At 52.9% G+C, this 23,094-nt stretch overlaps 2 protein-coding genes and 1 pseudogene across 2 annotated transcripts; 1 reads left to right on the top strand and 2 right to left on the bottom strand.

Moving 5' to 3' along the window:
- Positions 1-2,334: 2,334 nt before the first annotated feature.
- Positions 2,335-2,850, top strand: LOC102973719 (cytochrome c oxidase subunit 5A, mitochondrial-like; annotated as a pseudogene).
- An 83-nt stretch (positions 2,851-2,933) lies between these two features.
- On the bottom strand, positions 2,934-12,541 carry DDX56 (DEAD-box helicase 56). Its single transcript, XM_007124940.4, has 14 exons — positions 12,455-12,541; positions 12,204-12,365; positions 11,450-11,610; positions 11,134-11,304; positions 10,930-11,020; positions 10,100-10,344; positions 9,717-9,836; positions 9,094-9,207; positions 8,902-8,996; positions 7,689-7,762; positions 7,464-7,553; positions 6,655-6,760; positions 4,082-4,155; positions 2,934-3,667 (listed from the first exon to the last, which is right to left on the bottom strand). The coding sequence occupies exons 1-14, from the start codon at positions 12,512-12,514 to the stop codon at positions 3,590-3,592; spliced, it is 1,641 nt and encodes a 546-aa protein (XP_007125002.1). The 5' UTR covers positions 12,515-12,541; the 3' UTR covers positions 2,934-3,589.
- Positions 12,542-15,468: 2,927 nt separating this feature from the next.
- Positions 15,469-18,098, bottom strand: TMED4 (transmembrane p24 trafficking protein 4). The gene is made up of 5 exons (XM_007124938.2): positions 17,887-18,098; positions 17,595-17,695; positions 17,357-17,482; positions 16,951-17,097; positions 15,469-16,518 (listed from the first exon to the last, which is right to left on the bottom strand). Exons 1-5 carry the CDS (start codon positions 18,011-18,013, stop codon positions 16,369-16,371), a joined length of 651 nt encoding a protein of 216 aa, XP_007125000.1. The 5' UTR covers positions 18,014-18,098; the 3' UTR covers positions 15,469-16,368.
- Positions 18,099-23,094: the final 4,996 nt, after the last annotated feature.

Genomic DNA, 23,094 nt, shown 5'->3' with positions numbered 1-23,094 from the left:
GATGAGGGCGCTCCCCTGCTTCAAACCCACTGGCACCTTTTGGTATCTTCTGAATTTTTAACATGCGACTCTCATCTTTTTAAAATAAATGAGGTTAGTTTCTCAGGCTTTGCCTGTTTTGGTGACCACCACTTTGGCTTTCTTTTCATCCTCGGATGTGCCGGGTTCCCTCCCACCCGGAGCACTTACACACGCTGTCCCCTCTCAGAACTGCTGTTCCCCCCACCCTTCCAGTCTCACCTGACTCCTCCAATTGGGTGAGGCCCCAGGTAACCCTCCTGGCACCGTGGACGTCCCAGAAGGGTGCCAGTCTAGCCGCCAGTGCGCTGGCTGGAGGGTCCGGCCCGCTCCCTTCTGCCCCGAGCCCAGCACCTGCACCTGGCAGCTCCAACAAGTGTTGGCAGAGCTGAAAGGTGCTTCAGGAGTCTGTAGCTTGGGGGAGGTTGGAATGCACTGAAAGCTTGGTTCTTGACCCCTCTAAAGCTCCTCCCATGCGGGGGCTGTCCTCTGTCCATCTCCCCTAGACCCTAGCCCACAGCCAGGAACACAGTGGCACCCATTCAAGCCTACGCGTGGGTGGGATTAGGCCAGCCAGGGGTGGAGAAAGTCCCTGCACTCTGCTGCCCCCTTTGCCGTGAGCTCTGTGCGTAGCCAGCCTGGAAACCGCTGGAAACAGGCCAAGCTTATCTGTTGCTCAATGAAGCTGAGCTTAAGGCAGGCTAATCCCACCTCTTTCCTTTCCAAGCCCAGATCACCCATCACGTGCACGCCTGCGTCCCAGGGCCTGTCCAGTTCTATTCTGGACGTGCTTATCAAGGGCACAGGTTTCTGTATCGGATACACAAGTTCAACCTCTGAGGGCCTGTTTCCCCACGTGTAAATGGACAGCAGTGCCTCCACCCAAGGCTGTGTGACTGAATGTGAGACATCCGTACACCTTCCCTCTGCAGACCCAGGGCATGCGGACACACCACTCTCTTCAACTCGCCCAATTCAGATCCCACCAAGTGCCAGGGCCCATGACAGCTGGGCGAGGGTTATGTAAACACAGCCCGGGGTTATGTAAGAAAGTGCCTAGGATGGCACCTGCCCCATGCCGGTGAGAGCGCCAGCAGCGCTGGCTACTCCTCCGTGGGCGTGGACAGCCGGGCCAGCCCGAGACATCAGAGCAGGCCTGTGCTGACCTCCAAGTTCTGCCATCACCGGCCCTGTGACCTTGACGCCAGGTAAGTTCTGAGCCTCGGCCTCCCACCTAGGAATCGGGAGTAGCCTTATGTTGGTAGAATGCTCAGCACGGCTCTCGGCACACAGCCCGCATCTAGCACGCAGCCACCAGGCCCCAGCTCTGTCCCCAGCTGGGAACACAGCCCAGAGCAGAGGCCCCTTTGAGAAGGAACATCACCGGGGAAACTCGAGGTGCCCACTCTCCTGCATCCGGGCTGATTCTGGATGTAAGCTCACCGGCCGGGATGCCTGGAGGTGGCAGGGTCGGAGAACAAGGAAGCTTACCGCGCAAGGTTGGCACACCATCGTGGAGCAGACAGCCTCCTCGATGTCCCGGGCTCTCGTGTCCCCAGGGCCAGGCCTCAGCTCCTCACCTGCCTCAGGCAGCAGGTGGGGAGGTCCGGCAGGGACTGAAGGCAGCAGCCAGACGGAGGCCAGGAAGCTCTCCAAGGCTGGCTCCTCCCACACGCAGTGACACCCACGACGCTCTTGGTACAGTTCTGGGACCCAGCAGACACTCATAAGCAGCCATCTTTGCTCAGCTCCATTAACTGATCTCCATGAAGGTGCCCGAGCCAGGGCAGACCGCAGGAATGCTGACCGCGTTGCACTGGCTGCCGTTCCACTCACTGATAATCCCACCCGAGCAGCGACCCCTACCACGCACACCCTGGCTCCCTGGAAATCCTCAGAACAGGAGCAGGAAATGTGGAGACCCCAAACCTGAGGCCCCACCAGCCCCAAGTCCCACCATACCGTAACAGCAGTCAGAGACCCAGGCTCCTCCCGCCATGCAGACCAGCTTGCGCCGATGCCTGGTTTTCCTTCTGAAAGAAATACTCAAGCGCTTTTGACCTCCTTCCCCGGCACAATCAAGGGCACTGAGTCACCGGCGTCCCCGCTCCTCCAGACAGCAGCCGGGAGGCCCGGATGCGGGTTGGGACCCTCTACCGTTAGAGCCCTGCAGCTGAGCTGAGAGTGAAGGACCGGGGCACGTGGGCGTCACGCCGCCACGCGCGCGTTTGAAACCCCGGTGGAGTCCAGCCCCCACAAGCTCCTGAGTGGTCTTGAGCTCACGCCCAGCTCCTCCTCGGCCTTAACCTTGGCGCCGCCATCGCCATCATGCTCGGCGCCGCTGGCCACCGGTGCTTGGTAGCAGCAGCCGCAGGCACCCGCACCAGCCCTCGGGTCCTCCTGCACCCCACTCCAGCCCCCGGCCCCGCTGCCGCTATCCAGTCAATTCACTGCTAGTCCCGTGGGTCACATGAGACAGATGAGGAGCGTGAGGCGCGCTCGGTGACATACTTCAGTAAGCCAGATACCGACGCTTGGGAATTGCACAAAGGGATGAACGTACTAGTTGGCTCTGATCTGGTTCCAGAACGCAGAACCACGGCAGGCATGCAGACGCTTAAATGATTTTGCTAGTGCAGTTCACATCCTAGAAGTTAAGGTCAAAGCAGGACCTCGTAAGGAAATCTACCCTTACGTCATCCAGGAACTCAGACGAACTTTAAATGAACTGGGAATCTCCACTCCAGAGGAACTGCGCCTTGACAAAGCGTAAACCCCGTGGATGGGCTTCCCAAGGATTTACTGATAATGCTACTTGATTGTAAACAATCACCTGGAAATACCGACGATGACGTACTACCTTACCTGAACAAGTGTTCCTTTCTGAGTACCAAACCATGTAATGTATCGATAACCTGGACTTTAATGAAAGGAAAATGAGCTCGAACTGAAAACAAGAACCGCGCCCAGGTGTGCTGAACGGAGCGGAGCAGAGAGCAGTCTGGGGAGGAGAGACGGCCGCCGCTGGCTGCCTGAGGGTGTGGGAGGCTGAATCTACAACGCGTCCATACCTGGAGAGAGGGGTGTCATCAGGAAGGGCCATCTTCCCTGCAGGTGAGAAGTCGCTTCCAAGCTTCAGGGAAGGGGGGCTGTCAGCCTGATCCTAGACAGGAAGGCCGGAGCTGCCGGCGGTTAGGCCAGAGACCCAGAGGAGGGCAGGTGTCTCCTGGGCCCGAAGGCACCGGGTTGCAGCACTGCATGGCTGACCTCTTCTGGCCAAGGAGGCACTGTACACAGTAGGCAGAGAGCCAGGCACTGCTTACTGGAAGTGGTTTCTGATTCCCAAGGTTTCCAGGGATGGCCCCTTCCTACAGGAAGGAGGCACAAACCAGGGCAGCTAGGATTTTTATTCTGTTGTTAAAGGCAAAGCACCATCCTGGCCACAAATCTAGAGGGCCACAGTGCTGCCTGCCCTGAATCCAGTCCATCCAGTGCGGGAATCAAGCTCCCTCCAGGCTGGGAAGCCCGCTCCACACTCTGTGCTCAGCCCCAGGAGAGGCCCTGGACAAGCTTAGGAGGGCGCTGCTGTGGGTCCACGCTTCTCTTCTCTGTGCCTGAAGCTGCGCAGTGGGTTCTGGGTTTTTGCCTTCTGTGGGGGCAAAACTGTAGATTAGCTGTGGCGAGCGGACGTCCGTGTGCGCAAAAGGAGACAGACTCAGAGAAGGGGGTGCCGTTGCCACTTGGCAAGCCGTACAGGCCGTGAGCCAAGGACAAGAGCTGCTGTGGACACCGCAGGGGCCCACCTTCTTCCTCCTGTAGCTTGAAGGATGAGGAGGGCAGTGGGGACAGAACAGCAGGTCCCCCTTTGCTCCTGAAGCTGCCCCGTGGGTGGCCAAGGGAGAGCCCCAGCACCCACAACTTTGATCAGTAGCCTGGAGTTTGGGGCCAGTCCTCGGGACTTCTCTCCTCCCTCCTGAGGGCAAGGGGCGAGCACATCCTGGCGACAATGGAACAAGGTGGGAGGGGAGCCCTGCAGCTATCACCGAGGCCCCAGGGGACATACCTTGGCCTTCCTAGAGGAAGGGGGCTTCTTCCGCTTCTTGTGAGGGCGGACGAGGCCACGAAGAGCAGGAGGAACTGGAAGAGATATCTGACTCAGCGGCCACGGCCCACCCCGTGTGCCAGCTCCAGCCCCTCTCCTCAGCCAGCATCCGAGAGCCCGCCAGCTCCACCCTCCAGCTGGCTCCCAGGGTGCTCTCTCCCACTCTGAGCCAGTGCCTGGCACTCCAGTCCACACTCAAAATGCCTAAGAACACACGACTATCTATTATCACACATGCACAGGGCCAGAAGAACAGCTATCCCCAGGGGTGGGATTCTGGGGACTTTCACTAAAACACTTCTTTACAGTATTTAGATTTGTCACAGTAAGTATGTAACAGAAAAAAGAAAATGCTGGGACTTCCCTGGTGGTCCAGTGGTTAAGACTCCACTCTCCCAGTGCGGCGGGGGTGGGGGGGAGGCGGGGGGTGGTGGTGCCGGGGGCGGGCGGGTTAGATCCCTGGTCAGGGACCTAGTTCCCATATGCCGCAACTAAGAGCCCGCATGCCACAACTAAAGATCCCACACGCTGCAACTAAAGATCATGCATGCCACAACGAAGATCCTGCGTGCTACAACTAAGACCCGGTGCAGCCAAATAAGTAAGTATTAAAAAAAAAAAGGAAAGAAAATGCTGCTGAAACAAAAAACCCTACATGTAATTTCTTCCTGTGGCCCCTCCTCCCATATCCTTCCTCACCTGTCAGGCACCACCATCACTGCTCGTGACCTGCTACATGATCCCTGGGCTCTGCTGTCACTCCCACCTGCCCATGGCACAGCAGAGGGTCCCATCCGGCTAGCCCACACAGGTCCTGACAGGCCTCTGGGCATCACACCGCCACACCCTCCCACGTCACCTTGACCCCTTTAGGTCACACGCTTTTGGCAATGACTTTGCTCCTTTGTGACAGAGAGGATGGAGTTCCCTCCTGAGGCAGGAGATAGAGGGGCCCCAGGTTAGACATTTACAACTAGCCTCCTGTTTACACTTTGAAAATAAGATAATAACAGGAACAGGATAAAAACAGCTGGACTTTGTCTCCTGTGGACACACCTCAAGGTAACGGGAATGGCAGGAACAGAGAGGGGTTAAGCGCTGCTTTGGTAAAAGATAAGGAGACCACATATTTCTCATTCTTGGGGTCAAGGAGACCTCCCAGACTATGCATGAGCAAAACAGTTCCTCGGGGGAGGGGGCGCTAGACCATAATATTGTCTGCTAACCTCCCAAACACCCTCGTGCTGGAATCCATCTTGGCTAAAAGATGCACGCGCACATCCGGCAGGGCCCTGAGTCAGACCAGATACGGACTTGGAGCCACGTAAAGCAAGATGACTGGCCAGATGAAAACTGGAAAACTGCCTCCATATAGGTGACTTAAAGCACCCCAAAAGCTCACAGCTGGCTCGTGCGCTCTCTCTCTCTCTCTGAGCCCACCCATGCTTTCTCTGCACCTATCTTCCCTCCTAATAAAACTTTACTTACCTCGCTACTTTTTGCTGAATTTTAAAGAATTGCTGAATTCTTTCTTCCAAGCAGACAAAGGCCAGGGCCCTGCTCCTAGGCACCACTAGTCTCTGGTGGTCTAGGGGCTAGGATACGCCGCTCTCACCACCACGGTCCGAGTTCGACTCCCGCTCAGGGAACTGAGATCCCACCTCAAGCTGCCACACGCTGCAGCCACCCGAGAGCACTCCCACACCTTCTCCCTCCTCCCTCCTCCCTTCTCACTCCGCAGACCAGCACCCCGGCCGGTGTCCCCTCCAGCTCACTGTCCTGGGGGAACCTGGTATTTTCCCGTATCCTTCCCTTCCATGCGCTGGGGTCTCTCCTGCCACACCTGCCAGTTTACGCCAATCCAGGGAGGTGGATGGGGAAGGGGGCCTGCACTCACCACTCCTCTTCCTTAACCCACTTTAAGCATCTCCAGCATAAAAGTCACACATACCCGTTACCAAAGACACAAAGGACATCTTACCCAGGTGTAAATGGAGCCAGGCTCCTGAACACCTCAGCTGGGCTTTGGCCTCCTCTACATCATAGAAACCATCTCAGGGTCCAATCTTGTCCTCCCAGCTGCAAGCCAGACATCCCCTGTCCCCACAAGGTCTGTTCTCTGTCCTCTCCGCCAACTGTTCTAGGGACTCCAGCCACCCCCCGCCCCCGGCTTGGCCCGGTCACTAATCCCGAGTCTTCTCCGGCTCGAGCAGCACTGCCTCTTACCTGCAACACCCCCCGCACCTGGTCACTCCCTTCCACGGCCAGGCGGCTGCTTGGCCAGGCACTGGCTCACGCTTTCACTGGGCCAGGCTCTGGGGCGAAAACCCCTGGCCTTGAATGCCCGGCTTCCTGTCTCCCCAACAGAGACAGCAACGCCTACCCAGGAGGCTGTGCGGCTGAGTTCAAGCGAGTGAACAGAGGTGCGTTTGTGTCTGTGTACATGCTTGCTGCCCAGTCCCCCTGGTCCCGTGTCAGCCCAGTGCATGGCAGCTGAGGGACAGACGGCCACCCCGGCCCCCAGCCCTGCTCACCCAGGTAGTCAGGGACGTGGCCCAGGTGAGGCTTCACCACAGCGGGGTGTAAGGGCAGGTCGTGCCGCAGCAGCTGGAGATCCCTGGGGTTGTCTTCAAAGTACGTCTGGCAGGGGAGAGAAGCGGGCACTGCAGCGTCAGTCCTCCGTTTGCAATTTCACAGGGGAGTTTCTGAACAGGTAATCCGTCTTTCAGAATTTCAAGGGCTAAGGTTTCACACCGCCTTCATCTGTGGTCACCTAGTCCCCCTCCACAGCCAGCTCCTGATCTGGTTTCTCATCTCCCCTCAAGTGCGCTGCACACGTGGGAAGGCATGTGTCTCCGTTCCCACTCCCCGTTCCGTGGGGAGGTCAGGAGCCTGCCGCACCCTCCTCACTCGTCATCAGCCCACGGGCCGTCCTGCACTGACACACAAACAGCCGCCTCTTCCTTTCCTGTGTAACATGCACCGCGTGGATGCACCCGACTTGGCTTCCTGCGTCTCTGTGGAGGACTCCCGGGTGTTTCCACCCGGGGAATCGTGACAAACGCGGGCACACGTGCAACTGTGCACGACAAGAGAGTAAACTCCAGGAGCTGTGATTCTGATGGACACGGCCACTGTCCACCAGAGGCCAGGCTGATTCACCTCCCAACAGGACAGCTGGCGTCCTTCACCCGCTCGTGGTCTGTTTCCTCCCCACAGACCTGCTGAAGGCGCAGCTAGCTGGCCAGTTTACTGCCTCTCGCACTCATAGCAGGGCCAGCCTCCTGGAAGGGCGATGCCCTGAAGCCTCGCCCCTCCCTCCCCACGGCCCCTCACCCCTCACCTTGAGCTTCTCGGAGTGCAGAAGCTCCTCCTTGATCTCCTTCAGCCTCGCCTCACGGATGGCTTGTTTAGTCACTGAGCGCATGGCGTCCTGGGGGCAGACACCAAAGGTCAGGAGGGCGGGGCTGCCCGAGCCAGCCCTCCGCTGGGGTGCTCAGCAGCAAGGACCTGACGCTGGGTCCTAGAGAAGCCCCCAGCACTCCCGACCCCAGGGGGCCCCGCTCACCCTGCAGCGGTAGCGGAAGCCCTCAATCTCCTCCATGCGGAACTGGTAGGGAAGCAGGACGGGGGCTCCACTCCCTGTGGAGGAGATGGCAGTGAGGCTCCCCTGGGCTGAATGCTCAGGCTGGGGTCTAGTGGGGGCCTACTGCTTAGAGGTAGGGGTGAGGCACCCCTCACCCTGGGGCAAAGCAGCCGGGGAGCCAGCCCACTCCTTCCCAGCAGCGCACCCATGCGCAAAAACACCTGGCTCTCACAGACAGTTCATGACAGGTGATCCACACTGCTGTGGCCAGGGCGGCTTGTTGTCCCCACGTCCTGGGTTCCCGTCACATCTCTCAGCCTCAGGACCTGACCTGACCACCGCCCACTCTCCTCCTTCAAAGCTACTCCAGCCACGAGGTACCCGTGATGACAACCGCGGAGCACTAAGGAGCACCAGCCCTTTCCGTCAGACACTGGTCTGTCATAGTAGCGTCCTGGGTCACTCGATGTTTGCAACAAAAGAAGACGGGGTGGGGGGGCAGGGGGGCTTGGCGGTGCAGCAGGGGCTCCACCCATTTCAGGTAAGGAAACCAGGGCACAGAGAAGCAAGGCCCAGAGTCGTCCCTCGATCCCCCGTCAAGCGGTGCCCCAGGCCACCTTCTACACAAGCCCAGGGCTCAATGCCAAGTGGTGAGCATGTCCTTGCTCGGCCCATGTGGCAAGCAGCAGTGAGGCCCCACAAGAAGCCCAGGCTGGACCCTCCACCCATAACCCGCTGGATGGTGGAGCAGCCCTGCCCAGCCCCGGCTAGCGTGCTCTTCCTGCAGCCTGGAACGCTGCCCGGCTGCCCCGCTACAGCATGACCTCCCGAAGGCGCCAGCACAGAACCCCCCCAGCAGCCCCCTCTCCCAGGGTCTCCTCTGAGATGCCACCAGTCCCACCCTGTCTCCCAAACCTCTTCCCTTGGCCCTTCTGCCCCATGAGGCAGAGAACAAACATGACTTTGACCAATTACATGACGGCTCTGGACCTCAGCTGGCTTGACTGTGAGGGGGACAGCGCCTGCCACCCAGGGAAGGGCGAGGACGGGTGGATGGACATGGCGCACAGCGTGGCCAAGTGTGCGGGCGGCTGCTGCTCGTGCCGGTGTCCATGCGGCCATCACCACCACCGGGTCTACGGTGTCACGGCAGAAGCCTGGCCCGGGTGCAGGCCAGTGAGAGCTGGGCTCTTACCTCCGCTGAGAAGCTCCTCGATCTTGCCCAGCTGGGACTGCTCCGTGGGCAGCACGAAGGTCAAGACTACGCCTGGGTTGTTGGCACGCGCCGTCCTGCAAGGAGAGACGGCCCCGCCTGTGTCTCGGGCTATGTGTCCTGCAATGTGCCCTCCGTCCAGGCGCCCAGCCCGCCACGCCCCAGTTCTCCTACCTGCCGGCCCGATGTATGTAGGCCTCGGGGGTGGGGGGGAGATCAAAGTTGAGCACAGCACACACGTGGTGGAAGTCTATGCCACGGGCCACACCAGCCTCCGGATCAGCGGCCCTGCAGGAAAACGCCCCAACCTCAGACAGACCCCTCTTCTCTTCCAAGGCCACGTTCTCAAGCTTATTTAATCAGCAAAATCTCTACACAGAGCCTTGTATGAAACTACAGGACCCTGACACGTGTAAGACTCTTAAGCACCAGAACTGGAACAGGAACTAGGGTAGTGGGGGCAGCCAAACCGGGCTCTGACCTCAGCTCTGGGGCAACACTGCCCACAGGCAATCAGAGAACAATTCCCAGCCAGCCAACCCGTTAGGCAGACAGACACTGGGGACTCCTCTTTCCCCCTAAGAAAGATCCTTCCCAAAAGTCACAGCCACTGTAGGCTGGGCCGCCTCCCCTCACAGGATGATGGCGCGCCAACAAACCAGGCAGTCTGGCCCTTCGTGCTGCCCACGGAGCACGTGTGTTGGCCCTTCAGTCCCTTCCCCCATACAGTCTTCTGAAAGGCTAAAAAGCGGGTGGTCTCCCTGGGGAGGGCTGGGAGGAGAGAAGCGTGGACTCACCTGTTCCGCTTGGGTCCTTTGCCCCGATGCTTGCCCTTGACCGGAGGCCCCAGAACTTCAGCATCTGTTGCTATGACGCAGTCATAGAAGCCTTGGTTGAACTGTGAGATGATGTGGCACCTGTGGCCCGAGAGCAGACGGAAGTGAGCCCCAAGAGCAGGCTGGAGGTCGCTCTCCCGCCCCCTGCCTGGTCATGACGGTCACCCCTTCTGACTCTTCCCTCTGCTTCAACTCTTCCCCGACTTAATCTTCGTGCCTCAGCCCCCTCAAATGAAGATGGAATTACAGTAAGTACCGCAGAGTTGTGACAGGTAAAGTCAGCGAGGCTCAGTCAAGCCCAGGGCCTGGCACTACCTTCAACCGAAACATGGGAGGCGGCACACCTGGAGCGCAGTGGGAGCTCTCCATTGAGCACACAGGCGGGGATGCTGAACTGCTCCAGGAACAGGCGCAGCCGGTAACTCCGCTCCGTTGTGTTGACAAAGAGCAGAGACTTTCCCCGAATCAATGACAGCTTGAGCAGGGCATACAGCAACAGAAATTTGTCTTCCTCAGTCTCACAGACCACCTGAAACTGCTGTAACTGGTCTGGCCCTGGCAGCTGGGACTCCTGTAACTTGAGGGTAACCTAGGGGAGGACAGGCCTGTGGTCAGGAAAGAAAAGAAGACAGAAATGCTACTGCAAGCCACTGGCTCGCCAACCGCAGCACAAACGTGTTAGTGCAGGGCACCGTGGGTCCCCTCCAACTGTGTAATGTAAGAATTCAAAGCACGCTAACCGTTGTAGTGTACAGAGAACATAATACTACACATAAACATTTGGGGCACAGAACAAAGAGAAACACACTATGAATGACAGTAGTGAGGAGAGAACCCCTATAGCAGCAACCTTTCTGAAGAGTAAAGTTCACATAAGGTGAGAACTTTAGCCCTGCTGCTCAAAGTAGCCTTTGTGCCCCTTGCGGGGGGTCCCTTCTCAGGCTTTAGGCAAAGCATGGTTTGAAGCCCCCAGCAGACATCTGGAACTACACAGTGATTTTAGTTTGGGGGATAGGGGGATGGTTTACAACTACCGGCTTCTAGCACATCAGAACCAGGAATGCTAAATCAATAATTTCCCACCCCAAATAACAAAGGATTCCTTTGAGAAGGGAGAAGCAAGTCCTTTTGAGTATCATGTCAACGCCTCCAGATGCTTCCATGGGGCTCTTACCGGGTTATGCAGTACCAGCTCCTTGAGTGCTTGTACATCCTCATTAAAAGTAGCTGACATCAGAAAAGCCTGGTAAATCCGGGGCAAGTGACTAAAATGAAACAGAGCCCCATCAGACGCCAGCTCCAAAGCCTCTAACTGTGGCAGATGAACTGGCCCCCTCGCTCTAGGTCCTAGTGTCTACTCACAACCCCTTTTCCTTACCAGAGAAGACTCTTGAGTTCCTCCTCAAAGCCGAAGGAGAAAAGAAGATCAGCCTCATCGACCACCAGCAGCTCCAGGGAGTCTTGCAGTTTCAAATTGTCTTGTTGCAAGTGGTTTAATATGCGGGATGGGGTCCCCACCACTACATCGGGCTTCTCCATCAGCACAGCTCTGCAGGTGGGCAACACCTCAGTGTTGGGGAGAGGGTAGCAGCTGGGACCTCACCCTGGATTAGCCCTCTTTCTTGCTGCACACAAACCCAAACCCACATCCCAGTGCAGACTCATTCCCCTACAGCCCTGTTGCTTTCACCCACCTCTGAGAGGCTGAGTCTTCAGCGGCTGAGACGTTGGCCACCCGGATGTCTCGAGCACAGTAGGCAGCCAGCTGCTGAATCATGGACTGGGCCTGCCGTGCCAGTTCCTTGGTCGGCACAAGGACAAGGGCTCTCACAGCTTGCTCTACCGCGGGGCCTGTCTGCAAGAGACAAATTAAAGACTTCCGCCAGTCGGTTCATGTCATCACGGCCACCGCATGCTTTTCCCTACCTCTTCCAGACAATCTGACCCAACTGCTGTGACTTCCTCACAACAATCCAGTTGTGGTCTAGTCAACCCTTCACTTACTTTACCCACCTCAGAATGTAGATAGAAAACTCTTTTCCCAAGCACTGACCTCAAAAAGGATTACTTACTTTATGGTTACAAAGTTACTTAAAATGTACCAGTAAGGACATTGGTTTTTCACAATAATCCTACAGATGGGAGGAGAAAATGTGCCTACTTTTTATAGCATAAACAAGAGAAAACGATTTACTCAAGATTACACAAAGAATGGTGGTCGCAGGGCCCGGACTTAGAACCCAAGTAACCTGAATCCCAGGCCAGAACGTTTTACCACAAAACTGCCAGGTTCTCTCAGACCACGCTTCACGGGTAAGAGATCAAAAGAAAACCCGGTTCTTGGGAAAGACTTGGGCGCGTGCGGGGGGCGGGCACAGCTTTCCGAGAGGGCACAACGCAACTCAACTCCACCTGCTGCTCCCTTTCCCGGCCCCTCCCCCGACTCACCGCCTTCCTGTGCAGCAGCAGCTGCAGCATCGGAATGGCGTAAGCGGCGGTCTTCCCTGAACCCGTGCGGGCCCGAGCCAGGAGGTCCTTCCCCTCCAGGGCCAGTGGGATGGCCTTTTCCTGGATCAGCGTGGGTCGCGACCAGCCCAGGTCGGTGACGGCCTAGAGGAGACAATGGACGGCTCAGGCGGCGCGCTGCCCTGCCGCCGCCCCTCTCCAAGTCGGCCCGGCTCCTCAGCCCTCCCTGGTACCTGTAGGAGCCGGTGGTCCAGGCCCATGTGTTCAAAACCCAGCTCTTCGGGATCCTCCATGCTGCCGCTTTGTAGTGACAGCGCGCACGCGCGGCAGGAAGAGCACGCGATGACGCGTGGGCTGGTCAGAGCAGCAACCAATCAGCTTCAAAGGAGTCAGCACGTCCCGGAAGCCATGACTTATAGTGTTCCCCGGGGTGCTGCGGCTGCGGCGGCTCGTGCGGCCCGGGGTCTCGGGGAGGGGCGGCGAGAGGCGGCGACCCCCTCCCCCCCCCCCACTCAGATCCTCACCAGTTCCTTAACACGACTTCCAAATGGCGTGCTAGGTTAAGGTTACCAGCGGCAGGGGCAGCCTCACCCTAGCAGTGATGCCAGCATTAGTTATATTGACAAATCAATGTTTAGAGTGCTCGTCTGTACTACCTAAGAACAGGCATGCTGCGGGTGGTAGCTTACAACGTTTGGGAAACACTGGTGAGTCCTGCGCCCTTTCCTACCATTATGCATCTGGGGGAATCTCTGTCAGGGTTATGTGTAAGCACTAATTGTTCTGCCACCTACTGTACTCAGGAAAAGTGCACCAGCATATGTGTTCCAGGGCTGTTTGCCTGTAGCAGTGGTGGGAACCGTGGGAATCTGTAACGGGGCAATGGATTTGAGAGTAGAAAGCAAGTGACGCTGGGTGTACCAGCATATAACAGAGGTCACCGAGGCTGGGCTAAGGTTCAGGGCCACAGGCAATCCAAAGGACAGGCTATAGCAACTGGATTGTACAAGGATGAAGGTTGGTAAAATGAGTGGCATGAGAAACAAAAAGGTAGGTTGCTTTGGGGTTCCCAAACCTAGCAGCCCATGTGGCCTGCACAGCTTGGTTAAAAATAAGAATTCTTGGGAGTTCCCTGGTGGCCTAGTGGTTAGGATTCCGGGTTTTCACGCAGTGGCCCAGGTTCAATTCCTGTTTGGGGGAACTGAGATCCCACAAGTGGTGCAGCGCAGCCAAAAAAAAAAAAAGATTCTTAGTCCCCACCTGTATTAGTTTCCTATTGCTGCTGTAACAAATTACCATAAACTTAGTGGCTTAACACAAACTTATTATCTTATGGTTCTGTAGGTCAGAAGTCTGACGAGTCCTCACTAGGCTGAAATTACAATGTTGGCAGGGCTGCATTCCCTTCTGGAGGCTCTAGAGGAATAATCCCTTTTTTGCCTTTCCCACCTTGGCTTGTGGCCCCCTTCCTCTATCTTCAAAGCTGTTAACGGAGAGTTGGGTCCTCACCTCGCATCACTGCAACTTTCCTTTGCCTCCCTCTTCCATTTTTAAAGAACCTTTGTTATGACATTGGACCCACCCCAATAATCCAGGATAACCGCCCTATTTTAGAGGCAGATGACAGCAACCTTAATTCCTCTTTGCCATGTTTGGTAACATAGTCACAGGTTTCAGGAATTAGTACATCTAATTGGACATCTTTGGGAGGCTATTATTCTGCCTACCACACCACCCCAAACATAAACCTAATCAGCTGGACCTGAGTGTTGCCCAGGAATCTATATTGATGAGTTTCTCACATGACCCTGTGAATCTACTCTGACGTGGGCCCAGCATGAGAGCCAGAGGTTAGGGTGAGAACTGAGAGCAATTCATGCACCACAGGTAAAGTGGGGCTGGGACCAAAAGATGGAGATGGGGACTGCCAGCCCTAGTGAGAGCTGGGGACTGGGCCAGGGATGATGGGATGAGTAGAATGGCTCCTACGCCCCACCCCCTTTTTGTGGTAAGGAGGTAGAAAGCTATTTGATAAGGGTGTTATGTAACCTAAGAAAGCAAGACTTTCAGAACGGAATCAAGGTACTATTGGGGGAGAAAAAAATCACCAGAATTCCTTGGATGTAGCCAAACTTTCAAAAACATTTTCCTAGGCCATAATGTGTCTGAATACCACACCCCAGTATGGAAATCCTTCTTTTCCCCATAGCCACCACCTGTTAGCCTGTCCTCTGGCAGTCGAGATTCCAAGTGCCCATTAGTGTAAAGGTGTGCTATACTCCCACCTTTGTCCTCATTCCACTCCCCTTCCTATCAAAAAAATTCACAGGAGGAGAAACTGAGGACACACTGATGTATCAGCATAATTGAGATGCACAGCTGGACAGACTGTTGAAGGCCACCCCAGCACTTCTGTGTAGTTTCCTGTATTCCCACAGTCCAGGCTCCAGTGTGATTTGCTGGCTAGGTTCCTAGTAACAGCCACAGAGCAGAAATGTGTTCCCTTCCTGACACATCCCATGCTCCCCAAGAGCCTCAGGCCAGAGGTCCACACGCTGACTAGTTCCAAGGCTACCTGATTTTCCCTGTGTTAATTCTATGAAGACAATTAAGAACTAGTTTAAATAGCCAAAGAATTTTGGAAGAGTCATTTATGGCATTTCACCTCACTGGACCGTTAACGTGGCCATCCAGAATTAGAATTTTAAAAATATCTACAAAAACATTAAATGACAAAGCCTATAAAACTAAATTGCATATACTTTTATAAGTAAAAATAGGTAGACACATGAAATAGTATAGAACCTAAAGAGAAAAACAAGAAGGGCAGAATTTAGTTTTGTACATCAGATAAATAATGTATTTTAAGTAAATAAAACCATGAAATAAGACGTCAAGAATGGGCAACTAAGGGCATTAAGCTTTATACAGCAGAAGGGCATGAGGGAAGTACACTAAGATGTGTTTAAATTTATGGTTCCAGGGAGCTAAGAAACGGGTACGTAATCTCCTCACAGTATTCCTTGCTGACAGGTCTACTTGGTTGACCTCTGTGAATGGCTGAGCCACCACCCTGTCCGTTCCCACAACCCCAGAGTCTCCAGTCAGGCCAGGCTCTAGCACCACAAGCCCACCTGCTGAAATCCACTCCGGGTCAGCCGCAGAGGCCCCAGACCAAGAGCCTTTCCTCCATTTCCCTTTGTGCCTCCCCTCTGCCCACAGCCTCTTATTTCATTTCAAACACAGCTACTACAACACGCTTTATTTCACTGGAAAAATCTGTATAAAGAACCAAATCTGGTTCCCACGAAGAAAACATTTACCACAGCTTAAATAAAGGTTAAGGGAAATGGAAGGGTAAGAGTGCCCTGCCTTGTGCTAGCTCTGTCACTGCCTCAGTCTGAACTCAGGCCCTGTGTGATGGAAATCACAGGTGTCCCAAAGAATTCTCTGCCTGGCCCTCTGATTAGGCCTTGAGAGCAGCTGGGATGTCTGCTTTCTGGCCCTGAGAGCTGAAATCCTGAGAGCTGCCATGGTAGTTAGTTAACAAGAATGCATGGATAAACAATGCAGAAGGGACTGCATTGGTGTTTTTAGCTAGTCACACAAAGGCAGTAACACTTCAACTAGGAAGGAAAATATATAATTTTATCAAAAAATAGTTCTAATATATAGAAAAACATTTCAATCCTCTGGGGCCTTTGCCCCTTATTTACATTCACGAAGCCACTGAGTGAACCCAGGACTGACGGGGGAGCAGTGAGGTGGGGCCTCCTCGGTGGGGCATTTTGGTCGCCTACTTTCTAAGCAGACGAAGAGAGAGGTTAAAGCAGTAGGAGACATTTGCTCATTTTGTGACAGGATGGAGAGGAATCACTAGTGGCGAAAGAAGCAAGACTTAGTCCTGGGTCAGTTCTGACTCCCCACAAACCCCAAGACAGATCTTTGAAAGCTTGGACCAATGTCCTGTGTCCTTGAGAACCAGTGTTAACAAGTGGCTGATCTGAATGCTTTGTTGCCACAGAACCAATGTGGCTTATATTCTTTTTTTCACTGTTTCTTCCCTCAAAATCCAGATGGATAAGGTATTGGGTGGGGAAAGTACCGAACAACTGAGGTGACAGGAAAGGGTCATATGGAGAGGGCACTACACCAGCTTCTTGGCCTCAAAGAAGCTCTTGAGGTGACGCATCTGCCAGATGCCAGTGAGGATGAGGATGACGGTCTGAGCGATGGACCACCACAGGACTCTCTGGTTGGTGCTCTCACTGATCAGACGGAAGCGCTCTTCACGATACTGCGTAGGACAATGGACGCAGGATTAAATGTGCAGGAGAGACAGTCCCAGCATTTGCGAGGCCCCTCCCTCCTGTGCGACGACTCGATTGTGGGAGCAAATGCCTTTTGAAATACTGCCTCTGGTTCCCCTGGAAGTGCCCCGAGGAAGCGACACGCTGCCCCTCCACAAGCATCTCTGCTAGGACAGAAATCATGCTCTTATCATTTCAGCAAGATCCCAATGTAAAGAGGTAGGCAATGGCTGTTGCTAGAGTGTGAACTGTCCTCTCTACCCTTTATTCTACAGAGCTGAAAAACGGCTCATAGCCCTCCGTTCCAGTCTTTGAACAGCTGACCTCCCAAGCAGGGAAGGCCCCAGGCAGAAACTTCCAGTAAGTGTAGTGGGTATAAAGGTCAACTGCCATGTCCAAGTACAGTGACATGCCCTTACCCTTTGGTAATCCTGCTCCTTCTGGATCTGTTCCACCTGATCCAGCAACTGGCGGGCTCGGAGCTGCAGCTCCGTCAGTTTATCCTTGGCAGCAATCTCGGGGTAGTTGTTGGCATGCTCCCCGACCTGGATGTCTAGGTGCACACGCTAGAAGGAAACAGGGTTGGACCCCAAAGTCGTAAGGTCAGAGACACTCTGAGGTTATGGTGTCTAAGTGGTGGGACCTCCGATGGTCTGTTCCAGGCTATGGAACCCACTCTTGTCCCTGGCTGTGGGACAGAAGGGCAACGTCTATTTCTTGCTTGTGACTGTGCCACAAAGTGTTACAAATGATAAGGATAATAAATCAAAATTTTGTAACCACGTGAGAGATTCTGAGCTATGGCCAAAGAGAAAATTCTCTTACCAGTCTGCCGCCAGCAAAGAGAGCCATCCTGGTAGAGTTGGAGTGCAGGCAGATCTGATGGTCACCAGGAGTGTGGGAAGTGAAGGTGAAGCGGCCCTCTGAGCCGTACTGCCGGGACAGCACCACCTGCAGCACAGCAGTCAGTGAAAGCCCCCGCCTCTACTCTGACCTCTCCAAGTGCAAGCTCATGTCTTCAGAGCGCTGTCCACCCCAAGAGCTCTAGTGAAGGCGGCCTCACCTTGCCTTCAGGGTCCTTCACCTCCACATGCATGCCCAGGCCGGGGGTCGAGGGTAGGAAGATCTCCTTCTGCTTATCCCACATTTGGGTGCGGTAGTTCCCTGCGGAGCAGACAGAGCCGTCACAACCTACCTAGTCCGTCTGGCTCCCACACTCCGCGGGGCGCCGCGGTTCCCAAGACGCCGGGCAGGGGGCACTGCTCCCCCGGCCACGGTCGGGCGCCGCTAGGAGCGGGGAGCCGGACCGCGTCGGGAGGACACGCAGGGCCCTGTCCACCCTCGCCCCGCCTGACCGATAACCATGGTCTCGTCGGGGATTTCCTCGATGAAGCAGCGCTTTTCGGTCTCGCCGATGTGGAAATACAGCCCTCGGGCGCCCGCCGCGCACAGCGCGATGAGCAGCAGCGTCAGCAACCCCATTGCCCGCCGACGCCCAGCCCAGACACCTGCCAACGCGCGCCCTCCTCCCAGTGCGCATGCGCGCACCTGCGCCCAGCTCTCAACCGACGCAGCAAGACCCGGCGCAGAATACGCGTGCGCGGTACCTCCCTCCCTGCGTCCGCTCTGCCCCGCCCCGCGCGCGTCTTCCAGGCCAGGATGCACAGCCGAGGGGAGAGTGCGCACGCGCAGGACGCTCGGGGGTTCCCTCCCGCTCTCTGGCTGCGCAGTCGGTTTGGTCACCTGCCAACGAGCGGTTTACACACAGTGCGCATGCGCGCGCCTACGCCCCGCCACCAGTAAACGCGGCACGGCCGAGTGGAGAGTAAGCGTGGACTGACTCCTTCTTTGCAGATCCTGTTTAGAGTTCTCCTGGCCTGCGCCGGGGCTTGGGTCCCAGATCTGGAAGATTGGGCCCCCCGGGGCTTCCGGACTCGGGGTCCGGGCAAGGCGGGAAAGTCGGAGCCCACGGCCCGACGGGCACTTCCCGAGACCCGGGCCGGGCAGGTGTCGGTGTGAGAGCCCTTCTGGGGTGCACGGGCCTTAGGCGCGTACGGTGCCGCCTGGAGGAGCGGCCCGCCCGGCCTTTGGAGGCCCTGACCTGGGAGAGGAGGCCTTGCCTGGATGGGGCTGCAGTCCAGCCGACAGGAAACGACATTCCGAGCCAGTGGGGCTCCAACCGGCTTTTAGGTGTTCCTGATTTTTGGAGTTTGTCGGGTTTTTTTGTATGCGATGTCGGTGTTGCGGTGGTTTTTTTCTGACACTCCCCTGCTAGGGATACACACTGAAGTATCCACAGATAGTCACCCGGGGGTGCTGACCTGGGAGAGGAGGTGGAGATTGGGCTCCAGGTGAGAGATGTGTGGGAGGAGGGACGATGCGAGACGGTCCAGTTGTCGCTAGACTGCTCCCGAAGGGCGGGGCGAGGCTTGGCGGCGTCTCCGTCTGTGTGTCTGTGTTCTCCAGCCCGTATTGCTCTCTCAACTTGTCCGACTGCATTGTCCCTTAGGTGAAGATCTGGGACATGCAGTCCCTTGGACTGCGGGTCTGCTCCACTGGCCCGCAGTGGTCTGGGGCTCAGAGTGGAGAGAAATGTGGAGCAGAACGAAACCTGGCCTCGTGGCTCCGATGGGCCCGTGACAAGTGCAAGTGGGGGCCCAGTGCTTGCTCTGCTGCCTGCCTTCCTTGCTAAACACAAAGAAACGCTGTAATAGCGTGCTTAGTGTTGCATATGCTCCTATTTATCGCGTAAGAAGTGGGATTGAACCAAAGCAAACATCCTTGTGGAATTAAAGAAGTTTTACAAGGCAAACCTCCCCGAGCAGCAGCAGTTCTGCAGTGAGGATGGAAAATAAGATCTTTTTAAGAAGCTGGAAATTTGGGTTCCAGTATGAAATCTGATTGTTAAATGTTAGCCTATGACTCAATTCTTCTCTAATGGAACGAAAAACATGGCACAATCTGGCCACATTCAGCAGTCAGTCATGTGAACAACATGTGATCTCATACAAGTCCAGTGGGGGACAGTCTTCTGGTTTAAGTGACTTAACCTGTTTGCCGGCTCCTCCCTTCAAGGTTCTCTGCGTCTTTCTCCCTCCTTTCTTTGAACAAACTGGTACAACTTGAGACTGAAGACTGGGCTAAGAAAATTGAGGAAAAGTATGAGGAAAACTCAGAATGAGTAGGTCCATGAGGCCTGTTTACATCTCCTAGTTACAGCACCCCTCTTGTGGGATGGAGGAAGGTAAAAATCAAACCAGAAAGTTTCTTACTGGGCATGGAATTAGAACAAAGAAAGGTTGAAAATTTGTTTTAAATTTTCTAATAAGAGAATTTTGAAACATAAAAGTAGAATAACTACAATGAACTTTCATATACTCATAAACCAGTTTCAACAACAATCAAGATTTTGCCTTTATTTCATTTATCCCTTTCTGCACTTTTGTTTCCTCAAATGTGTTAAAGACTCCCTGGACATCATATAGTTTCACCTATAAATATTTCAGTGTGTCTCTAGCAGAAAAGGACCCTTAAAAATACCATTATCATACCCGACACAATTAAAAATCATTCTTTAATAATTCTAATACTTAGTATATATTCAATTCCTCCCCCCTCCCCATCTCAAAAAACTTTGGATTATTTAATCAGGTCTAAACAAGGTCTGCTTACTGCATTCATTGATACATCTCTTAAACCTCTTGATACACAGTAGTCCCCCCTTATCCAAGGGGGATACATTCCAAGACCCCCAGTGGATGCTTGAAATGTCAGATAGTACCAAATGCTGTATATACCATGTTCTTTTTCTATACATATCTCAGATAAAGTTTAATTTATAAATTAGGCACAGTGAGAGATTAACAATAACAAAATAGAACAATTATGCTTTAATAAGAGTTATGTGAATATGGGCCCTCAAAATATTCTGTTGTACAAATTTAATGCCTTTTCTACCTTAAGTTCTCATCATGCACTGTGGTTATAACTTTTGAAGTTTGAGATTCAACAGCAAAACCAGCATGAATTTCTTTTTTCCTTCTTTAAAATTCCACAGAAGTTTCGTCCTTAACATAGATCTTAGCAACTTCAGCATATGATTTTTTTCTTATTAAGTCAAGAACGTTCACCTTTTCAACTTAAAGAAATTTACGGCTTCTCTTTGGCATATCTGAATTGCCAGCATCACTACTCTTGCACTTTGGGGCCATTATTAATTAAAATAAGGGTTACTTATACACAAGCACTGTGATACTGGGCTAGCCAATCTGATAACTAAGAGGGCTACTAAATGGGCAGGATACACTGGACAAAGAGATGATTCATTTCCCAGGCAGGACAGAGCAAGATTTCATCACGCTACTAAGAACAGCGAGCAATTTGAAATTTATGAATTATTTCTGGAATTTTCCATTTAATATTTCGGACCGCAGTTGACCACAGGAAGCCAAATCCATGGATAAGGGGGACTACTGCATTAACAATTCCCCTTCCCTTTTTGTTGTTGATGGTGATGATGATGATGCCATTTACTTATTGAAGCAACTGGATCATTTGACCGATAGAATTTTCCACATTCTGGATTTGGTTGATTGTTTCTTCATGTGTCATTTAACAGGTTTCTCTGTCCTTGGTACATCCTTCAAACAGTTAAATCTAGAGCCAAGGAGGAGTTACAGTAAGACAAAATGTGTTTTAATCCATTAAACCCATTACCCTTTTTTAAAGCTCAAATTCTCTCATAAAACACTTTTGCTATGCTTTTTTTGGACACAATTCCAGTAGCCTTTTGGGGCTTCCTTACATTCCATTTTGCACATTTCCTGCCCTAGACACAAAATCAGCCATTTATCCAAGGAATCCTAATTCACTTTTAGCAAGAAATGGTATCTGTATTTCTAATTTTTTTTTAGGAGGACCCTGAAATTTGTCCTAATTGATGGGTAATTGTAAGAAGATTGCATTCCCCACAGGAAGAAACCTGCCTTAAGTAATTTAATTCCCGAGGTCCCAAACCTTTTCCCCTCAAAGGTGGGAGGCAGGCATTTCTGCCAACACTTACCTAGGCTAGCTATCCCTTCGTTCATTCATTCAGCCAGTACCTGCTGAGTAGCCATTTGTGCCAGACACTGTTCTAAACCCTGGGAACACACTGGTTAACCAAACACAAAAACCCTTGTCCTCAAGGATTTACTTTGGTTATTGGCTGTCAACAAACAAGATAAATGAGTAAATATGTAGCATGTCAGATGGAGATAAGTATCAAGGAGGAAAATAAAGGGAGTATAATGAGTTGAATGGTGTCCTGGAAAAAGACATGTCAATGTATGAGTCCCAGGAACCTGTGAATGTCACCTTAATTGGAGAAAGGATCTTGCAAATGTAATTAAGGATCTTGATGAGATAATCCTGGATTATCTATGCAGGCCCTAAATCCAATGACAAGTGTCTTTTTGAGAGACACAGAAGATACCTCACACCCACCAGGATGGCTACTATTAAAAAAAAAGAAAGAAAAACAGAAAATAGCAAGTGTTGATGAGGATGTGGAGAAACTGGAACCTTTGTGAACTGTTGTTGGAAACGTAAAATGGTGCAACTACTATGGAGAATTGTATTGAGTTTCCTCAAAAAATTAAACATAGAATTACCGTATGTCCCAGCAATCCCACTTCTGGGTAGATCTCTAAAAGAATTGAAAGCAGGATCATGAAAACATATTTGCACATCCATATTCATAGCACTATTCACAATACCCAAGAGGTAGAACCAACCCAATGTCCATCAATGGGTGAATAGATAACGGATAAACAAAATGTGACAGATATATACTATGGAATATGAGGAGCTGCCTCAGTCAATACCATATGGAACAAAGATGAGCTGTCCCCACCAAAACCACTCTATTCAATTATGCCACTGGAAAAAATGAAGATACTCTTTATGAACTGATATATTTATAAACATTTCCAGGATATTTTGCTAAGTTAAAAAAGCAAGGTGCCGAAGAGAGTACATAGTATGCTATCTTTGGTGTTTGTATTTGCATGAAAAATGCTAGAAGAATATATGACTATAATATAAATGGTTACTTATAGGTAACATGAATATTCAACAAATATACACCAGTATGGCTGTGCTGTGTAAACTACAGAAATACTTCTGTCCTAGTTGGTAGATGGCCACTCTCCAGGCCCCTGAATTCCCTCCATCTCTGCTCTCATCCTGGGATACCTGATTGCTCCATGATCCAACAAATAAAGACTTACCCCTGACAGGGAAGGGGTCTGCCAGGCCAGCAGATAATGATGTGGATGGTAACAGGGGTGGTGCAAGGGAGACTTTGCAAACTAGACCTTTTAATATCTTTTTGATTTCTGAACCAAATGGATGTGTTACCTAGTTAATAAAATATATTTTAAAAACAAAAGCAGCACTACCGTGATTCTCTATCACAGTACCTTGTTTTATGGATTTCAAATCATCAATTTCTGTCTTGCTGGTTTACCCTAAAAGGTCAGCATTATGACAATACAGATCCTGCCTGTCTGTTGTGTTCACTT

Source organism: Physeter macrocephalus, unplaced genomic scaffold, assembly GCF_002837175.3.
Source record: "Physeter macrocephalus isolate SW-GA unplaced genomic scaffold, ASM283717v5 random_170, whole genome shotgun sequence".
NCBI lineage: Eukaryota > Metazoa > Chordata > Mammalia > Artiodactyla > Physeteridae > Physeter > Physeter macrocephalus.
This window is presented reverse-complemented; position numbering and strand designations above follow the sequence as displayed.

What these genes read in the sequence shown, in the direction of transcription:
- TMED4 (XM_007124938.2), bottom strand. Translation starts at nt 18,013, where the DNA reads ATGGGGTTGCTGACGCTGCTGCTCATCGCGCTGTGCGCGGCGGGCGCC. An exon ending in CGACGAGACCATGGTTATCG is followed by an intron (nt 17,696 to 17,886) that starts GTCAGGCGGGGC and finishes TCTGCTCCGCAG; the next exon opens with GGAACTACCGCACCCAAATG. An exon ending in TGAAGGACCCTGAAGGCAAG is followed by an intron (nt 17,483 to 17,594) that starts GTGAGGCCGCCT and finishes GCTGTGCTGCAG; the next exon opens with GTGGTGCTGTCCCGGCAGTA.
- DDX56 (XM_007124940.4), bottom strand. Translation starts at nt 12,514, where the DNA reads ATGGAGGATCCCGAAGAGCTGGGTTTTGAACACATGGGCCTGGACCAC. An exon ending in CGAGGAGCTTCTCAGCGGAG is followed by an intron (nt 7,763 to 8,901) that starts GTAAGAGCCCAG and finishes TCTCCTCCACAG; the next exon opens with GGAGTGGAGCCCCCGTCCTG. An exon ending in CTTCCTCTAGGAAGGCCAAG is followed by an intron (nt 3,668 to 4,081) that starts GTATGTCCCCTG and finishes TTGCCCCCACAG; the next exon opens with AAGGCAAAAACCCAGAACCC.